Below are 22,414 nucleotides of genomic sequence, written 5' to 3' on the forward strand. Positions count from 1 at the left end.
TAAGAGTTGAAGAATTCACCAAGGTTGTTTTATGGGCCTCAGCCCCTAATGGACAAGGGGCACCACAAAATTATTTACAAAATGAATAATTGCAAGGAGATTCTTTTCCTCCAAAGTAAGATCCTAACTCCAAAATTAAGAGAGTTATAGCCACTTTGTTTCTTTAAAAGTAGCCCAAAACTAGCCCCATGTTAACCTATGGGACTTTTTCGAAAAGGAAATGTGAAATTTAAGTAATAAAAGACTGATATATCCGCAGTATACAATGATATATAAATATTTAATGGCTTCTCCCTAAAGAGGGCTACCCCGAAGCCAGTAAATTTCCAAGGCAGTAAGATAAGTCTCCATTTTGCATAATGTTATCTCAACAGGACAATGTAAAGTCTATGGAAATTTTCACAAGGGAAAATCCTCTATGTTAAGGCTATGTATGGTCTATATGTATCGCTATTAGAGTTCAAAGACAAAATTTCCAAACACCGATATCTTGTGTGTCTCTACAATACCTGCAATAAAATTTTATACTACGGCTCACCGAAGTTATCTCTATCCATGTCATATATTTTATAAACGTAACTATTCTTTAAACCACGCTTATACATAAAAAAAAAAAAAAAAAAAAAAAAACACAATTCCATAGGCACTTAACACAACCATCACTACACCACCTTCTCAATTATATGTACACGCTGAAAAACGAGTATTTAAAATTTGCCTTTACATTTTATGGCAACACCTACAAACTTTAATTCCTAATTATAACATTCTTAAACTTTTTAAAAGTTCAATATCTCTCACTGCTGAGAATTGCTGCCTGGTAGTGTCCGATATATTAGACAACACTGCATACTTTGCTGACTTAAACTACTCCTTCCTGCTGAAAGCTACAAGGATGATCCCCCCCCCCCCATTTAGAAGAAACTTAATACCTTTAGGGAAACCCTAAGCAGTCAGGAAATGCTTGAGATGACTCTGCAAGCCAATCAGAATAGCTCTGTGAGCCACATTTACTTCTGCTATAGGAAGGTTATGCAATATTCTGTTGGATCTCAAACCAAGGGTCTTTTTTTTTTTTTAATGAAAATCTCAAATGTGAAATTTATTAGAACCTATAGTACTTAGTACCATGTGTAGGTTGAAGATACTTGTTGACATTAAACGTGAATTTCTGTGGATTGTGATTTTCAGGAATTACATAGTAGTAGTAGTAGTAGTGGCAGTGGCATTTGATGCAAGAAAGCAAGTGTATGAGCTTATGCAGCATCAACCAAAAAAAAAAAAATCACACCATTCCCTCCAAATGCCTGTCCAGTTCCTCCTTAAATTTATTCAACCTATCAACTTCCCCCCCCCCCCCATTTAGAAGAAACTTAATACCTTTAGGGAACCCTAATCAGTCAGGAAATGCTTGAGATGACTCTGCAAGCCAATCAGAATAGCTCTGTGAGCCACATTTACTTCTGCTATAGGAAGGTTATGCAATATTCTGTTGGAACTCAAACCAAGGGTCTTTTTTTTTTTTAATGAAAATCTCAAATGTGAAATTTATTAGAACCTATAGTACTTAGTACCATGTGTAGGTTGAAGATACTTGTTGACATTAAACGTGAATTTCTGTGGATTGTGATTTTCAGGAATTATATAGTAGTAGTAGTAGTAGTAGCAGTGGCATTTGATGCAAGAAAGCAAGTGTATGAGCTTATGCAGCATCAACCAAAAAAAAAAAAAAAAATCACACCATTCCCTCCAAATGCCTGTCCAGTTCCTCCTTAAATTTATTCAACCTATCAACTTCCACAACGACAGATGGAAGTTTGTTCCAGCAATTAACCACCTGCTGGCTAAAGACAAATTTCTGCACATCTGATCTACATCTGTCTTTTCTTAATTTGAATTTATGCCCCCTTAGGTTCGTAAGGTTGTTCCAGAAAACAGAAGTTAAATAAATGAGGGAGAAGAAAAGTTGGTTCTGTGAGTTTGAAGTTGGACAGTAAAAGGATAGATATAAATTTTTTCCTATTTTGACTTTATTGCTCAACATTAGAATAAAATTATCATCAAAAATCAAACTAGAATTTAAGAAAACATCTAAAAAAATTCATGAAATGGTTAAAAAAAATTCATAGTTATTTATTTATACATTTTGGAAGTAATAATATTATCTACATCTATTTAATGTATCACTTAATATTATTTCATAAACTTCTGGATTTGAATTCCAGAGAGTTTTTTTTCCCTTTAACTTTGATTTTTGTAAGCCAAAACCAGACAAAAATGGCTGATCAATGGGATGGTTTTCTCCTCTTCTGATTTTCAAAGCTATTTTCATGCCACCTGTTAAAACTCTATTATTAGTTGGAAACATAGATAAGATGTGATATACATAAATGAACACATATTTGGTATGTACTTGAAGTGATCTTGAAAAAACATGAATGCTTATGAAGAGGTTAATGTTAAGTTTCAGTTAAATTTTGTCGAAAATAAACCAGTTCACTTAATGTAGAGAAGTAATCTTTTCATCATTACTTATTACCTACATTAAAACATGTACTTAAATAACTGTGTGTGGGGGAATATTTTTTTATATCAGTAACTTAACTTGTTACTCCTTGCTGCTGCACTTTTCGGGCTCGAAACCTGTCTGCAGAATTCATTCTGTGAAAGTAACAGCACAAATATATATAAAAATATATATATATATATTTTATCTCTTGATATTGCCAATACCTTTTTTTTTTTTTTTTTTTTTTGTACCATTTGGGAAGTCCCCATTGAACACCGATTACTGATTTTGATTAAAAAAATGTAAATTCAAAAACTGCAATGTCTGTAAAAGTATCCATCTGGAGTTTTTTACCCTTTTAAATTCCTTGTGCCAGTTATCTCAGGGTGCAAATATTCTTTATGTATACTGCATATATTTTATACAACTAATCATATTTGCAAATCAAGGAATATTATTATACTGGTGTGCAAAACTTAAGGACCAGTCAGGTTTTCACCTGTAGCTTCTCATAGGAGTGGCCTGGAAATGGGAAAAGCATACCAAAGGAACCTCGTGAGATACAGAAATGATGAAGGAAACAACACTGACACAACAATAGAAACAAAACGGTACGGAGGGACTTTATTCAAAAATGGCAACGTAATACTGGCTGCCATGATACAGATGCATCACTGCCAAAGATGGAACAAAGGGAAGAGGTGGTCCTCAGTAGGAGATATGGCCACCCCTAATGTTGATGCAAGCTTTGCACCACCTGTCCATATTTAGAACAATGTTGTTGATAAGTTCTTGTGGTAACATTGTCCATTCCTCTCTCAGCGCCATCTTCAGCTGGTGAATTTTCTGGTGGGTGTGGATGTGCCGCTAAGCATCTCCCCAGAGCATCCCATATGTGTTCGATGGGATTTAGATCAGCCAAACGGGCAGGCCAATCCGTACGAACAATGTCCTCACTTTCCAAAAGCATATCAACAGCTGCAGTGCAATGGAGTGTGGCATTATCATCCATAAACATGAACTTGGGGCCAATGGCACGTCTGTTCCGAGGTGCCATTGGCCCCAATGGCACCTCGGAACAGACGCACACGGGGAAGGATTACCTCAGTACAGTAGCGTGCACCTGTTACAGTACCGCCTTCCAGTATCTGGAGTTGTGTATGTTCATCCAAGATAACGCCTCCCCGGACGAGAACACCCCGACCGCCATATTTATCCTTTTTGGTGATGTTTGCTGAGTGATACAGTGTGCCAACCTCTCACCAGATTAGCTGACGTCCAGAATCGCTGCTGAGACTGAATCTACTCTCATCAGTAAAAAGTATCTTACCCCATTGTGCTGCTGTCCAGTCCTTGTGTTCGATGCACCATTGTAAAAGGTGTCTCCGATGGGCAGGTGTTAAAGAGACACAATGTACTTGCCGTTGGGCAAACAGTCCACCTTTGTTGAGTCGCCTGGCCACACTAAACCGCAACATCCTGCATCCTGTGCAGCTGGTTTGCAATGGATCCTGCTGTCTGGTGTCAGTCCCTCTTGGCCTGTAAGAGTATATAGCGGTCATCATTGGTCATTGTTTTTCGTGGACGACCACCACCAGGCCTTCGAACAGATGTACCTGTGAAGGCCGACCATGCACGCAAGACGATGCTATGGTCGATACTAAACTCTACAGCCACACTGCTCGCACTTCGACCTTCCCAATTATTCAACCCCGGGTAAAGTCATCCGGATGTTGTCTACTGGCCATTTCATTGTCTGCTGTATGAAACCAATCGAAAACAGTTGTATGTATTAGCTTTAAAAAACTTTTGAGTTTGTCTATCTAATTGTAATTTTCTTTTCAGTGTAGCTTTATTGGTTTAGTCACAATATATTTTTGAAACCTGAATCACTATTTTGAATTGTCCTGTAGTTCCATACCTACATTGTTACAATTATATTTCTATTGTGTTTTTTATATTTATTTATAAAAAAAACCAAATTTATATAATATTTTTATATAATTATTATGTTACATTTTTTATGACAATTTGACAGCTAAATATTTTTAGCTACATGATATTTTTTCTCCTTTTTGTCTCTTTATTTACCTTTGTAGGATGAGAAATTAAAAAATCTTGTAGATATCTATGGTGATTCCAGCTGGAATTTAATTGCTAGCTTTTTTTGTGACCGTAGTGATGTCCAATGTCAGCAGAGGTGGCAAAAGGTTGTAAATCCTGATTTGGTAAAAGGACCTTGGACAAAAGAGGTATGTCTATATAACAGGTACAATGTCTCAAAAATAGCAACCTTGTATTTTGAGGTTGTTACTTAGGGATTTTTCTGAGTTTTGGATAATAAATTATCTCGTGTAGAATCAAGTATAAATTGATAATAAATCAAATTGGTAATAATCTAACAGCATAAAATATAGAAAAATGTAATATTTATTTATTAAGATGTCCTCTTTTAAAAAAATAAAATAATGTAGTAATGAGATTTTACATATATGCAGAGTGTCCCAGGAGAAAAGGTCAATATTCCAGGAGGTGAAAGGATAGGTCATTTTAAGCAAAAAACTTCATATAAACATGTGCCCTATCCTGAATGGTTTCCGAGATAGAAGCATTTGAATATTTATTTTTCAAGTGACAAATTTGGAATAGTTTATAATAAATTTTCAAAAATGCCGCGATCAACTTCAATGCACTTTTCTACTCTCGTGAGAACTTGGCGTGTTGCTTGTCTAAGTGTATCTTCACGTTCCTTTATATGGACAACAGCATCCATTATGCAAGCTAGCAGATCATCTCTTGTATCCACCTTTCTTCTGTACACTTCACTATTCATCCAACCCCATAAATAAAAATCTAATGGGGTTAGGTCTGGAGATCTTGGTGGCCAGTTAATGGCACCACCACGACCAATCCACTGATTAGGGAAAATTCCGTCCAGATGTTGCTTCACACGTCTGGTAGATTGGGAAGGGCCCCCGTCATGCTGAAAGTACATAGCACACTGTGTGGCCAAAGGAACGTCCTCTAGTTGTTCACCTAATGTATTTTGCAAAAATTGAAGGTAATTGTGTCCTGTCATTCGATGTACTAAAATAACGGGACCTCTCAGGTCGATCATACCGCACCACACATTGATTGAGAAACGAACTTGGAAATTTGTTTCCATTGTACCATGTGGATTCTCGTGCGACCATCGATGAGTGTTACGCATGTTGTTGATTCCATTCTGGGTAAATGTGGCCTCTTCAGTAAATAGTATTGATGGAAACACTTCACGATTGGCATTTAACCAATGACAACATTCAAGACGCATGGCACTGTCCCCTGTGTGAAGATTTTGCACACGCTGTGGGTGAAATGGGTACAAGCTCTCTTCATGTAGTGTTCGCCATACACATGTTCGTGAAACACTGAGATGTGCAAAAAGTCTTTGCATGCTAATTGTAGGACTACACTGAACCATGTTCAGAATGTGTTCCCGTTCCTGCACATTTTCTTGACGTCCTCATTCAGATGAAACATGAGCACTGGGAAGCATACCACTTTCACACAATGTGTTTAAAACTTTGGAAAACACTCTATGTTCTGGAATTCGACATGTATGAAAGTGCCAACGGTATTCTTCAACAGCAGCAGAGGCACTACCATCGCAGAATCCATAAACATACAGCATATCTGCATATTCAGCATTAGTAAAAATGTGCAGCATTTTTAGCAAACACTTCTACAATTAGAACTGACAACTGATGCTACTCACTGATTCACTCACAGTCTGATTCACTTCTACAGTCACAACAATCACCTGATAACTGACAATCAAATGGCGCAGTCTGATGGGAGGGAAGGAAAATATTGCGTGCCAATTTCAAAACAAATGTACATTAAAGTAGCTCTATCTCAGAAACCATTCAGTATAGAGCATACGTTTATATGAACTTTTTTGCTTAAAATGACCTATCCTTTTACTTCCTGGAATATTGACCTTTCCTCCTGGACACCCTGTGCATATATATGTATGTGTGTGTGTGTGTATATATATGTATGTGTGTGTGTGTGTGTATATATATATGTATGTGTGTGTGTGTATATATATGTATGTGTGTATATATATATATATATATATATATATATATATATATATATACTCTTTATACTCAGAGGGTAGCAGTGTGATTGGGGAATGCTACCTCCGAATTTTCTGTTATCATTTAGTTTTATCTGACTAGGTTTTGAAAAAGGAAGTACTGGATATTATAAAAGTTGCTGGAAATATAGTAGATATTTCCAGTCACTTTTATAAGCCTTTGAAATTCATTTTAGATCGAAAAGTTTAAAATCACCTGATAACAAAAAATAAGAACAAAAGAGAATAATATTAAGATTTATTGAAAATACAGATGGACAAAATAATAATTTACTTTTGAATAATTATTGACATGTGACTCAAATAAAATTTGTAGTTGTACTTTAAAATCATATTATTTAAACATTTATCATTATTTTATTTTATTTCCAAATTTATTTTTAAATTGCTTTAATCCTGTATTAGGTGCGTGAGGCCTCTGTAGCCGAAGGGTCAGGAGTGGGAGTGCAGTAGCACATGCTCCTAGACCGGGGTTCAAACCCCTGACTGCTAAATACAGTTGATCTGCCAATCCGCACTGCATCAGCGTGGCAGATTATGTCCATTTATCTCATCATGAATTGCTGGGGAGGCTTCCATCCTGCAGTTTACCTTTTTTTTTTTTTTTTTTTTTTTAAGGTGCGTGGGATCAATTTGACCCTGATGATATTTCAGAAATTTTTGCTGCATCTGCTCTGCCCGCACAACTGAAACTCCTAATACCTGTTATTGAAAATGTTTTCTTTGAATTTTCTGCAAAAAATCCAGAAATGTCTGTCTGCTAATGTTTAATTTTTTTTTTTTTTTGATTTGGTAGTTGTTGGCGCATCGGCTTCTGTGGCCATATTGCACCTCCCAAGGTTTTTGCAGTACTTTGATCCAAGCCCGAGGCGGGAATCGAACCCACGACCTTTGGATTGCCGGGCAGGTACTTTACCCACTCGGCTAGCCCGGTCGGCTCTAATGTTTAATGTTTAAGTAATGTTAATGTAAAATGTTTTAAGTTAAACCTAATTATATGCATGTATTGATTGGCATATATCATCAAGAGTTATTGATAGTGACTTTGCTTTATTGCTGCACACTTTCCTCCACTCAGTAACACTCTGTGGCTTCTTGACATTGATGCATTGCGTGGAATCAAACTGTGTATGCGCTTCACATTTCATGCAATGAGTGTTCCTGTTACTGACATGCTCTCCTATAATCAAAGCGTAGGTCGAAGGGTGTAGTTTGGAAACTTGCATTTTCTGACAGGTCTAAAGGGAGTTTTAATTTTCAAAAATTAATTAAAAATATATGTTTTTAACATATAATGTGAATTTTGTCCAGTTGTGTTCAGAAAAGATTGAAAATATAGATAGCATCAAAAAATTAACAATTTTGAATTATTTTTTGCTGAATTTTTCAAATTTTTGCACGAACAGAGGATTTCAAATTTTCATGCACCCAGCTCTGGGTTAAGCAAACTTTCCTAAACCCCTTTGCCTTATGAATTTCTTAAAAATATGTCAGCAAGCCATTTAATAGTATAAAGTAATTTTTGTGCTTTTGTGCATTGTTCTTCCATGACAGAATATTGGATTCAAGTTCTATCAAAGGCTGGAGGAATTTTTAAAAACATTCCTCTTCAACTGAGGCTGTTAGTTGATCTCAGTGGAAGGAAGTAGTTCTTCGGCCTGTCACAACACTAACAGATAAAAAAAATATATATATATATATCTAAATAATATATATATATATTATTTAGATGGTGTTTGCATCTTTTTAGATGCAAACACCATCTAAAAAGTTATTGTGGGTAAAAATAAATACATTAAATCAGAGAGACATAAAAGTAGTCTCTTATTTAAAATAGTTGCAGCACAAACAACCGACCACCACCTTTTGTGTTTAATGGGTCTTCAACGTTGAACATTGCTCAAGTCTATGACTGTCTGTGTTTCATGAATAATAAATGCATACTTCTCACAATGCTCAAGTCTATGACTATCTGTGTTTCATGAATAATAAATGCATACTTCTCACAATGGGCTATTTTTTGAAAAAATATATTTATCATTAAGATTATTACTATATTCAATACCATGTGAAATTAATGATATAGTTTATTAAACTATTCACCTAAACTACTATACATTAAGGTGACGTTTCACGTATCTTACTGATACCATCATCAGACCTTCAAATAGGTGTTGGGGGAACAAAAATAGAAAGGGTTACAAATTTGAATATATTAAAATATAATTACCAATATATTAAAATTACAGTTACCAATATTTTGATTACAATTACTATTACAATTTTGCTAATAAACAATTCTAAGTTTGAATTATGTTACAATAAAAACCAGATATTAAATTAAATAAACCTTAGGTAAATACAAAGAGATTAAATTCTTACCTGCTGACAGACTCCTCTTGCCAATGCTAAGAGAAACCTGATGTGCATACAGGCTAGGGGGTGCTGCCCGCAGTTAATTTATAGCTGAGGGATTAATTATAATAGCCAGTAGAATTGTGTAGATTTTCTGTCTTGGATCTGGGGTTATTGTGAAGTGGAAGCTTGAGGTGACCTTTGCTCTCATACTCTGGACATCAGGGTTGGTGTGCAAGCTGGTTCTGGTGGTCTGGAAGGGGTTGTATGTTGTTATTATTATTATTATTATATTAGCCATGTGGTACACAAGGAAGCCTGAGACTTGCTGCACCAGCCAAACATAAATTTCTGAGTTACCCTGAGAGAGAGAGAGAGAGAGAGAGAGAGAGAGAGAGAGAGAGAGAGAGAGAGAGAGAGAGAGAGAGAGAGAGAGAGAAATGATGATATCCAGCCAGCTCAATATCCTGGGTGTGCCAAGCCCACACTCACCAGATGTGAGCCCCCCTATGTTTAACTTCAACAATTTCTCTGTTATTACAAAAAAATATTTAGCTCTCTGTTAGAGTTTAATAGGCTTCTGTCCTCTTCCTCTGACATTATTCCTCATCATTCGAAAATTATTATTACATTTGTTGGGGGATTTGGAGATTAGCTGATGATTATTTTTTTGGATTTCCTTGGTGCACTGACAACTTTGGTCGTAATGTCCCAATTCACATAGCACTAGATGTCACCTTGTTGATACAGAAGGAGATTGCTCAAATGGTGAATCTGAATATAAGCACCCCAACTACTAGTTTATTTTTTTATTTTTTTTTTTATTTTTTTTTTTGCACATGCCTTCCACGCTAGGGTACTGCTAAGTTCACATTCCAGTGAAACAACTAAGTAATATAGATCTGCATGCACTTCAAAACACATCAGCAAACTGACAAATTCTTAACTACGTACATTTGTAATCTAGTTCATTAGTTCACTCATGAAAAGGCAGTTTTACTAAACAACTTTAAAAACACACATTTTTTGCAAATTTTGTGTGTGTGTGTGTGTGTGTGTGTGTGTGTGTGTGTGTGTGTGTGTGTGTGTGTGTGTGTGTGTGTGTGTTATAATTTTTTGCAATGCTCCCTGGTATGATTTCATTCGAATGGGGGACCATGACTTAGTCTTACTAAAAAATTGAAGTGACTAGAGTAAAAACAAGGGAGAAAATGCCATCAGAGGCATATCTGTGACTGTCATAACACCGGAACTCATAGCATGACAGGCCAAAATAACAGCTTGGAATTCTAAATTACCTTGATCTTGGTTGAAACCAGCATATAACAATCCATTGCCATAAGAGTTTGACAGTCCAGGATTCATTATACTTATGCTTGTTAAGTAATGACACTACAATAACAACCTATACCTCCTGCACACACACACACACACACACACACACACACACACACACACACACACACACACACACACACACACACACACACACACACACACACACACCGCCTTAGCTTGTTACGAAGTGGCAAGACGACATATCAGGCATCAAGACTAACATACCCTCGACTGGAATAATAAAATGGATTAATAAAAAAATTTTAAAAAATCAAAATAAGCAGATATCATTCTAGTCTACATTTCAATTCCTATCGAGGAATCAGTATTGCAATTCTGCATTGCATAATGTATGCACAGTAGTTCTCCTTAAGTTCCACAAATAGTGGTTTTGTTATTGCCCTACAATGTGAGATACAGTCTTCACTCTGAGCAGATAGAAGCTGTGTTTTATGTCTCCTCGCAAAAAGTTGATATACAGTTTCCTACCAAAAAAAAAAGTTGTTTATAAACAGTTGGAGTACATGTCCGAGAGCGAGTTTGCCTCTTATAGCAGCTAGGACGGTGACTACGATCACTGCCCTTCAACATCCTGTCCTTTGCGACGTCATTCATTTGGGGAGGGTATAAAGTTTTACCTGTGAGTTATTCGGGGTTTCTAAGCCCACACAAAGCGAAAATTGACTAAACACACACTTGTATAGGCATAATACACAATGGTTCAATATGGCCTGAATTGCACACCTAAAAGTCAAGAGTAACAACAATTTCTATGTCCTCTGTAAAAGGTCTAGATTCGAATCCCATTCCAACAGAAAAAATCGTCTTTCTTTTCTTTCTTGCTTTTTTTTTTTTTTTTAAGTCACAAAGTTAGTTAGTCTAAGACCAAAATCGTATGGTTATTTTCTCACAGAAGTTGGATTTTTCATTCCATAAATATGTTAACTCGCCTAGAACGCATGCAATTTGAAGGTACCAAATGGTAGTGCTTCGTGGTGTTAGTTGCTTCGGCGGTTGCAAGACAACAAACAAAAACGGCCTCTTTTTGCAGGATGAAAAATCCAACTTTTCAGTATTAAAAACCCATGTGGGCTACTCTTCCAGACAACTGGCCTATTTTCTTTCCTGGTTTTTCATTTCTTCTTCTATTTTCTTATCAAAAAGATGAAAATATTGTGGGTTGAACTCGACTCCCTGTTTTCTATTGATTGCTCGGGCTCTGAATCATTAATACACTTTTCTTACACATCAAGTGACAACTTATGTGTTACAAATTCATTTAAATGCATATAAGAATAAGGGTATGCTAATTACATAATCAATTCTTTTAATTTCATAATGAATATACGAAACATGTATATAAATGTGTGTGTGTGGGCTTACACACACACACACACGCTTAAGGTAATGTGTCTATATATGTATGAATTGTGTAGAAACCTTCGAATAGGTGTTGTCATAACTCACCTCTGTTTCCAAGTAATTGTAGACACAATTTATAATAAATGGTGGTAAGAAAACATTTTTAAAAATCAGAAAAAACTACATGTTAGTGTCAGTTGTCTGATTTGGTTGTGTAAAAGCCAAAATTTAATAAATTCTCTGGAAATCTGATCTGTGAGTTGTTGAAACTGAATCACATCATGCATAAATTCAAGGATATTTCTGCATCAATAATAAAAAAATAAAAAAAGTAACATCTTATTTTTACATGATTTTTTTTTTCACTTTTTTTAAATTCTGATTTGATTTTTGACAATAATTTACTCTAATGTTGAACATTCAAGTCAGCATACTAAAAACAAATTAATATTTAAAAAGTTATATGTATAATGTTAATTTTAACAAAACTTCAAAGTTTCATAAAAGAAACTCAATCCACAGACACCACCACCATAGGAAATTCCCTATAATGTTTAGAACATTTAATGCTATGTGTCTGTGCAGATTTTGAGAACTTGCCCATGAAAAGGTTATAAAGACCATTCTGTTTGATTAACAGCATGGGTGACCAGTGAATGGCCTGGTCAGAAAATTACACACTAAATATTCTTAAAAGTATTCTTCTAAATAAAATTTTTTTTAATGATTTGACACTTTAATACTTTAATATCTATGCCAATTTTATTTCATTGTAAATGTAATAAAATCGATTATCTATCAGAATGAAATGAAGTTGCTGTAATGAGTTTTAATATTGTGTTCAGAATAAATTTAGAATAGCTATCATTTTGATTGTTTTATCAGTTTGTGGACATTTGTAGAGATAAATTCCATGTATTGCAATAATGAGGAGCTATAATAAGTATTGTAATAATCAGTGTTAAAATTCGTTTGACTAAATTCAATGATTCAGAAAAGATATACCCTCCTACATTTCATATTCACAAGGGACATGTTCCTGAAATGGTTGTGATATTGTGGTTGTGAAAGGCCGCCGTAGCCTAGTGGTCAGGCGCGCGGGTGCATAAGTACACGTGCCTTGAGTGACCGGGGTTCAAGCCCGTGACTACTGAATACGGTGCTGTTTCTTGTATTCTATCTATCTTGTGAACTCCTCTGACCGTTTGGTCGTCCCGGAGTATAAACAGAAAATTTATTTATATTTGTGAATAAGGTTGAACCCAAACATATCCTTTTAATGAATTGCATACATACCATACTGTAAGTGATGGGGGAATTATAATGAAATTTGTTTCAGAATAAAATGCAGCTTTAAGACAATCTTTGCTTGCCAGTACAATGATATAATTAGATCCCCTACTGATATTCAAGTCCCTGATGATTCTTCATTAAGTATGGATCCTCAGCTTTTCTTCACTATCAGTGGTTTCTCAATTGTTGCATTGCAGTTTGTGAGCAAGATCAGTGACTGATTGAAAATTAGCAGTAAAGAACTTCAGTTTCATAGTCTCTTGGTTCTGAGCATTAGGTTGACACAATGCATTTCCTAGACACGACACAGTGGCAAAACTATAAATTCTTCCCCTTTCCCCTGTCAGACTGCCTAATAGCCTTCCCCTGCTTGATCTTTAACAAGCTTGATGTTGAATAGGCTTAGTACTAACAAACTGCACCCATGTTATTACATACAACAATATAACCCACACCAGCTCATGCTGACTAGATTCCACTTCTCGTTTTACAGAGAGATTTTTTTGAGGACTGTACTCAACGATGATGTTTGGGCCATTATTTGTCAATTTTCATGTGGTCATCTTTGATAGCCTAACTTTAGGCATGGAAAATGCAGTCTTATTTTAATTGAAAATTAGAAATAAAAATTTTATTTAACTTATTCCCATTATTATTCTATCCTAACTGGACTTAACAGTTTCATTAGGAGATAGGTTAGGTTAATGAAAGTAAGAAATGAGAAACCTCCATTGAGGTACAAATGGCAAAATGCAGCCAGTGTTTTTTTTTTTATTGTTTTATGGAATGTTATCTGTGTGGGTGTGTGGAAAAACAGTTTGCTGATAGAGTTTATAGAATAAAACCAACAAAACATCTGACTTTGAATATGTTTGAAGTCAGATGGTTTTAGCTCTGCAGCCCACATATTTGAAGACTTTGGAATATGTGGGCTGCACAGTTTGGAAACTAGACACCTTAGAGGAGATTTAATTGAGGTGTATAAGGCTGTGGGATGAAAGTAAAATTTTCACTGTTATAAATGATTCCAGAACTAGCAGGGGGGGGGGGGTTAAATTCAAATTAGAATGTATTGTAGGCAGTTTTCTTGTAACCGGTGAGTTGTTCATTATCGAAATAAGTTGCCTCCATGGGTGGTTGAGACTAACAGCCTGACAAAATTCAAAACACAGCTGATAGATACCTATGCGAGGAGGTAGTCAAATAAGTGGCTTATATATATTTTATTTATTTATTTATTATTATTTTTTTTTTTTTTTTGACTGGAGCTGCGAAAGCCTAGGGCTTTCTTGCACCATATGGCTAATACTAATAAAGCTGTGTCTACAGAATTAATCATTGCACAGAAGAAAAAGTCAGGATGAACGTTAAAGTTGGAGTGACCAGCATATCCAAGAAACATCTGGTGTCAATTAAAGTAACTTTCTAATGTGATGGAAACTTTCCCATAATTTCCATAGAATATGTTGATAACTTGTCAACCTCACTGAATGATGTTTGTCTCTCATTGGTTACTACTAATCATGAAGGAAATTGTCAGAAAAACTTTCAGGTTTTTCTTTTAACCTATTTTAGGTAACATAACCTATTAAACCTAACCTTATTAAATAATGTTAGCATTTCCCAAATACTTTAATTAGGATAATTAGTGGGTACTTTTGACAACTAATCACTAATTATCTTAATTAGTGATTTAGTGAATTAATTATTGAATCACTAATTAGTGATTACCTAATCACTGATTAGTGATTATCTAATCACTATTCAAAAGTTACAGAGCAATAAAAAGTACTGAAACCTATAACAGCTACAAATTGATCTATTACAGATCAATTTGTAGCTCTAATTTGCTATAGAAAAGGTTAGGCTGGCAAAGGCAGATTATGAGAAATCACTGGCAAAGAGTAGGGATAAGGAATTCCTCACATATATAAATGTAAAGAAGAGAAGGGCAAACTAGATCGGAACCTTATGTAATGGGCGTGGGATAGTATTAGATACCCCAGCTGAAGTTGCAGATGAACTCAACAGTTACTTTGCATCGATATTTACGGAAGAAAAACCCTTTGTGTCAATGAGAAATTATGGGAGTGAAGTTGAAAAAATGTAATTAATGATGTTGAAATTTCATGTTTATTTAAAAACTTTCGAGCCTATAGGCCAGTGACTCTTGGGGTTGATGGCATATACCCTATAGTCTTAAGGGAGGCAGCAAGTGAGTGCATTGAACCATTGACGCTAATTATTAGAGCATTACTGGACTTGGGAGTAATTCCGTTTTTTTTTTTTTTTTTTTTTTTTTGGTAGTTGTTGGTGCATTGGCTTCTGTGGCCATAGTGCACCTCCCAAGGTTTTTGCAGTACTTTGATCCAAGCCTGAGGCGGGATTTGAACCCGCGACCTTTGGGTTGCGGGGCAGGCTAGCCCAGTCGGCTGTAATTCCATTGGATTGGAAAAGTGCCAATGTATCTCCAATACATAAGGGTAGTTCTAAGAGTGAAGTGAGAAATTACCGACCGGTCAGTCTAATTCAGTAGTAGGGGAAATCATGGAGACAATGATCAAGGGTGGAATTCAGGATCATTTTGATAGAAATGGAATTCTGAAGAATACTCAGCATGGTTTGTAAAGGGAAAATCGTGTTTAACTAATATAGTTAGCTATTTTGATAGGGTCACTCAAGAGCTGGATTCAACATTGTTTATTTGGATTCAGCAAAACATTTGACTCAGTCCCACACGAGTGGTTACTTTATAAGCTTGAACAGGTTGGAATCACAGAGAAAATCCTTAGATGGATAGCCCGATGGCTTCTGGGTAGGAGGCAAAGTTTTGAGATAAGTTATTTGGTGGTTTTTTTTTTTTTTTTTTTTTTTTTTTTAGGAGCATTAGCAACTAAGGCCATATTGCTCTGGGGATATGCGGTGGTCATTCCCTGACCTTTCCGCATCCTCCGTATTTGGTGGTCATGGGCTCGAACCCCGGTCTAATCAAGAAGCGTGTGCTAAGCACTGCTGCTCCTGCCCACCTGGCTACGGAGGTGCCTTTGTGATAAGTGGTTATTCTTTTACAGATTGGATTGATGTAATAGTGGGCCCCAATGATCATTATAGGACCACTGTTGTTTTTGATTTTCATAAATGACATCGATGAAGGGATAAAGGGCGTGATGTCTAAATTTGCAGATGATGTAAAGGTTGGTAGAGTAGTTAATGATCACCGTCAAGCAGAGCGTCTTCAGAAGGACCTAGATAGACTTCAGGGATGTTCAGAAAAATGGCAGCTATGCTTTAATCCAGCAAAGTGTAAGGTATTACACCTGGGGAACAGTAACCTCAAAACAATTTATACACTTGGTAGAGTTGAACTAAAGCCAGTAGTGGAGGAAAGGGACTTGGGTATTACGATACGGTCAGACATAAAGTTCTCCGAGCATGGTAGATGGGTTGCAAGAAAGGCCTACGGTGTCCTATTGGTGATTTATCGAACAATAGCTAGTAGAGATAAGGACATCATAATCCCATTATATAAGGCTATTGTTAGACCCCACTTGGAATATTATGTTCAAGTATGGAGACTGCACCTAAAGAAAGACATTGTGCTTCTTGAAAGGGTCCAAAGATGGGTAACTCACCTGATGAGATTGGCAAAAGAGTGTCCATATGAGGAAAGGTTTTGAATTTGTAGGTTGCAGAGCTTGCAAACTAGGCACCTTAGAGGAGACTTGATTGAAGTGTTTAAGGCTCTGAGAGGCATAAGTAAAACGAATGTGGATGAAATTTTCATGGTTATAAATGATTCTAGAACAAGAGGCCATAAATTCAAGTTATGGGGGAAGATGTGTAGACTGGATTGCAGAAAGTTTTATTTTACCCAGCGAGTTTATAAATTACTGGAATAAGTTGCCTACATGGGTTATATACTGCCCGTTTGTAAATATTTGATTTCAGTTTAGTTGGCATCTTGTCTTTCAAAACACCAGACATTTGCTGCCAACTTGGCTCATCCAGATTTTATTTAATTTCGGACGTCCTGTTCACAGCTGCCATTTGTGTCTAGCACTGACCCAAGTTACTTGTAGTTGTTAACCTTATTAAGCTGTACATTGCCAATGCTGAGAGAGCCATCTCGGTTTCCAAAGCACTCCATGTATTCTGCCTTGTTCCTGTTGACTTTTAGACCTTCCTACTCTGGAACTGTTAACCATCTCTATAGCTTCTCCTGTACTCCTCGCGATTTGCCATTAAGCATGATGTCATCTGCAAAGAGTAAACTGTCAGAGCCATTGCTCAGAATGTCTCTGGTTAGTGTGTCCATTATGATGATGAATAGAAACGGGCTGGGGGCAGAGCTGTGGCGTAAGCTGACATTAACAGTGAAGGCATCACTAACTCCAGCTGCACTACGTATTCTAGTGCTACTATCCTGGATAAGCTTGACACAGGTCTCAGGAACACACCTCTTCCTCAGACACTTCCACAGAAGACTATAAGGCTAAGTGGAGAGCTTGTTCTTTCTCCCTACACTTCTCTTGCAGGACCCTTGCTATAAATATTCCATTAGTAGTGCTTCTCCTCTTCATAAAGCCAAGTTGGTTTTTGGTAATCTGGTCTGCTTTTAATTGGAAATTAAAAATAAAAACTTTATCTTATTCACATGTAATACTTGAGCGAATTTTCATAACCTAATCATGACAAGTTAGGTGGTTAGGAAGAGTTAGAAGTGAGATAGCATTGATGACTGCACGGTAAACTGCAGTTTATGGCACTTGGTTGTTTTACTGAAACATAACCAGTGAGCACATAGCGAGAAGGCAGTTTGCTGATAGTTTTTACAGACTCCTTATTAACCTGCAGAGATAAATTAATAAAAATTTTAGTCAAAGCTGAAGAGACAACGGAAAGTCACTCGGTAGAACTTTCCTGCAACTTCCATGCAGTTAATATCTTGACAATCTCACTGCGTGATGTTTGTCTCCCATTGGTTTCTGCTGTCATGGCTGCAGCTGTTGTTAAGGCAACATTTTTAGATAACCTAACTTAATTTTATAACATTGTTTCATGAATATTTAATTAAAACCTAACAATGAATTTTGCTCTTTTAGGTAATTATGTAACTTTACTTGGGATAATTAATGGTTAGTTTTTTAATTAATCATTTAATAATCTATACAGTTAGGGAAGTATGTTATAGGTATTAAATATAGTAATAATCTTAGCATTTAAGAACCGTAACATCACCTGGACATCACTATGACTTAAAGTGGACACCATATAGCAGTTACAACTCAGTGACGAAATTATAAATATCCCCCCCCCCCAGCCACAACATAACCTTATTAAATAAGGTTGAGATATTTCAAACAGGATAATTACTGGTTTGTTTTTAATCAAATTTATAGGAAATGTAATGTACTATTAAATAAGATTAGGTTGCCTAAAATGGGTTACTTAGTGTTGCAAAAATTTGATTTGCGGCAGTTATATCCTGATCAGTGGAGTGCAGAATGTGTTTAGTGTCAAACAGCACCAGGGGTTTTCTCCATTTCCACGTAGTATATATTGTGGGTGTGAAACAGAACACTGTCAATGTCAGAGGTTTAAAGATGTGTGGATTTTGTACATGTGTAGTGTTGTGTACCGTTGTTTCTCTGGTTATTTAGCCGGTGGGACCCAACATTGTCCACACTCTGCCCCGTGGAGGCAGACCAGGTACACAAGTATTATAGTTATTTACTCTGGCAGGTCCTGCCACCTAATTTCCTGAGATTTCAGTGGCTAAGACCTAAAAATAAAATAAATTAATAATAATAATAAAAATAAAAAAAAAATTGGGGTAAACCCTAGAGGTTAGATTAAGCCGAAATGGTTTGATGAGAGTGAGGTTAAATTTGGAAGCGAGTTAGTAATTTAGCTACGTAAATTAGGGGGCGTACACTGTCGGTCTAGATAGAGATATCCTGATAAGTGAGAGACTGACATCAGTGAGATTAAGTTACTAACCTATCGTATAGAAGTTATGGGAAAATTGCCGCTGAGTTGTCTGCTTGCCAATTTTTATTTCTAATTTTAAGCTAAAACACAACAATTCTCTTGCTCAACAGCGTGATATATAAAGAACTGCCGGACACCATTTATCACAATGTCTGTGGACATAGTCATCAAAAATCCTTTCTGGTGAGCATATGTTTTGAGCAAACATACATCACACAGTCAGTTTCCTGAATTGCTCCATGTTAAAAGGCTGTGTACAGTGTATTTTTTTTTTGGTGGTTTTTAAACATTTTCATTTAATCCTTAAAAATTACTGATGAAAAGAATGGTTAAGACTTGTTAATGGGTGTTGTAAAGAAACAGCAGAGTGTATTTTATGACATAAATGAAACCCTTAATGAGATGAATTGTCGAAGTAATTATAATTGTTTTGCACATTATAGAACGGCCTCTGTAGCCGAGTGGGCAGGAGCGGGAGTGCAGTAGCACACGCTCTTTGAGTAGACCGGGGTTCAAGCCCCTGCCTATTGAATACAGTCGATCTGCCAACCCACACTGGACCAGCGTGGTAGATTATGGTCCATTTCCCTCAACATGAATTGTTGAGGAGGCTTCCATCCTGCAGTGGGTTGATAATGGCTGCACTTTACTTTTTTATATGATTGGTAGTTGATTAAATACACTTTTAGTATTCATATGTATAAAAAGTTGCACATTGAAACTTTCGTTTATTTGGAAAAATCACTTTTGTTTTATGGCACCTTTCTGGGAACATTAGTCCATGGACCGCTTGTGTATTACTTGTGTAGCTACCAAAATGATAGAAATTTGCTTTCATTGTTCAAATTAACATGGAATGAGGAAAAGGAAATTAGTGCATAAACCACAGCATTCTCCACCAGCATTTTTAAATTGCCATTGCCATTTGTAGCCATTGTCTACCATACAATTAAAGCATACATTGACCCTTGTTGAGTGCTCCAAATCTGGTTGTCTGTACGCAGCCAAAACTCCAGAGGTGATAAGGACAGTTAAGAACTAGATTCGTCAAAATCTCTTCTCAAACAAAAGATGATGGATAGGGCAAGACTAATTAAATTGATTCTATGGATACGTGCTTTCCCTAGGAGCGATAGGTGTTGATTTTTCTCTCAAGGAAAAATCGGGAGAAAATCATGTTTACAGCCAAAACTGTAGTTGCCACGGTATGTGAAACAGTGAAAATAGTGGGGGGAGGGGTAAGCCATAAAGGGATATGGGTTAAAGATCTGCATTTTTTTGTGAAGAAGTTCTGCAGAATGGACCTTGTAGACATATTTCAGAGGGTTGTGAATCCTCTTAAACCCAAACCGTGGCATCAAGATTAATTAACTGCTTATAGGCTCAGCCATCACATGTATAGCTTTTTAAACTAGTTCCATATTTCATTATGCCTTCAAAATGACCTTCTGAGAGCCCCCTCTTCAACCAGTTGTTCCGAATTGGACCTTGTGGCATTCTGTAAATAGGGTTACCATTTCCAAATTTAGTTCCAGATCAGGAGATTCTCTGCTAATTTTAATTTCACTTAACAATTTCAGTCAACTTTGTCGGAGAACATTTTTTATGATGGCTTCAGCATTAGTCCATTCCCAGCGTATTTTATTTTCCAAAGTTGACTCTGAATCAAAATTGTGACATTTAACTTAATTCCACAGCATGGTTAGAAAACTTTAATATGTTAATGCCTTAACCGAGCGATACACTGATAATACGATTTCTCCCGACGGATTTGTGAGAGGACTTTCGTTTTACCAAAAATTCGATAATAAACAAATTGCGTTCTACATTTTTATGTGATTCACTGCTCAGGTGAGTTGTCAGGAGGAGTGGGCCGGGTAGCAACCCTAGCTGCAAATGCAAACTTACTATTGTGGTTTTATTATTATTATTATTATTAGCGTATGGTGCAAGGAAGCCTGAGACTTATGCTGCACCAGCCAAAAAAAAATTTTCTGAGTTACCCCGTGTGTGTGAGAGAGAGAGAGAGAGAGAGAGAAGAGAAGAGAAGTAGAAGGAAATCACCAAGAAAGAGAAGAATGATGATATCCAGCTGAGGACCCTGGGTGTGCCAAGCCCATACTCACCAGATGTGAGCCCCTGGGGTCAAGAATTTAACCAAGTGGTTAAATAGAAAGTGTTATTTTATTATTATTATTTTATTCCTAGTTAAACACTTGGCTGATTCTTAGTGCATTGCTTTAACCCTTCAGTGGAATGCATCGATCACGTTTCCTATTCCCCCTCCATGTAAACTACTGTAAGTATAGTTAGTGCATTACGATACAGTATTGTTCCGTTCCTAGTACATGTAATTGTAGGAGAAGGTAGAATTAACAGTTTCAGAGTTAAAGGCTTTTATTAGTTCCAGAAAGATAAGTACTCAGTTTGCTACATTGTCGTTATATAATATTATATAGACATTGTTCTTGAAGATTTATAATTTTCGCTATCATTAGTTCAGTGACTCCCTTACTATATCATAATGTTCATTTACTCCGAAATCTTCATTTCATTCTTTATTTTTACGAAACCGGGGTTTGGAAATTTAACATCGCCTATAATCTCGACATGCATCCGGAGCTACCCCCCTCCCCCTTTACCTTTTCGAAAGAGGTGTATACGAAGCGCAGAATCTTTTGGTGAGATGGCATTAGGAAACACTTTTCTTTGCCGCCGTTCTCATTTTGTGAGTTTCCGGCTGTTTGTTCACACGAGCCTTCCGGTACTCTGTTTTTAACTGGTCTGTTGCACATGGGAAGTGTCTCAAGCGGAACGCTAGGGAGTATTGTGAGTTTTTTTTTTTTTTTGATAGAAGTAGAGCGGGGTTTTCAAGATGAAAGCGGAAGTCATGCTGTTCTACCCAATATGATGATACAGCGGATGTACGAAGATTTCAGAATTTAAATGTTAACTATATACAGAATGGCGGTTTTTCATTAGCACTAACTTTTTAAAAAGATAATTTTCATATTATCGTAGGCATTAACTGTTATTCCATTTAGTACGAAACTGTGTCATTATTTCAGTTATCCCTTTTGTGAATAAAATATTACATATTTTTGTTCAAGAACGTAAAAAATGCGTGTTTTATACGCATTCGTTTTGGATACTGCTTTATGATTTAATTTTCCAAAAAATATTTAATATTCAATATATTTAATATATTTAATTTTCCAAGAAATTCTGAATATAACCTTGAAATGCTTAAATTCTAAATAACAGCCTATGTGGCGGTACACTGCAAATTGTCTCTACGTACGAATTAAAAATATAATAATTAACAAATGTGATTTTGTTATGGCCACGCACTATTTCTTCTTTAATAAAAACCATTTTAATAGTTGAGAAGTAAAGGAAAGATGTCGTACAATACATTTTTG

General features: G+C 36.2%; 1 protein-coding gene across 1 annotated transcript in view; it reads left to right on the forward strand.

Annotated features, from left to right (window-relative positions):
• The window catches only part of LOC150087240 (myb-related protein B-like), a 279,695-nt gene that overhangs the window by 94,057 nt on the left and 163,224 nt on the right, over positions 1-22,414 (forward strand). The window contains exon 3 of the mRNA XM_090371905.1: positions 4,609-4,761. Coding sequence (XP_090228031.1) covers positions 4,609-4,761 — 153 coding nt within the window. The remainder of the gene's footprint in view (positions 1-4,608; positions 4,762-22,414) is intronic.

This window comes from Mastigoproctus giganteus, chromosome 4 (genome assembly GCF_048544385.1).
Source record: "Mastigoproctus giganteus isolate SK-2022 chromosome 4, ASM4854438v1, whole genome shotgun sequence".
Classification (NCBI taxonomy): domain Eukaryota; kingdom Metazoa; phylum Arthropoda; class Arachnida; order Uropygi; family Thelyphonidae; genus Mastigoproctus; species Mastigoproctus giganteus.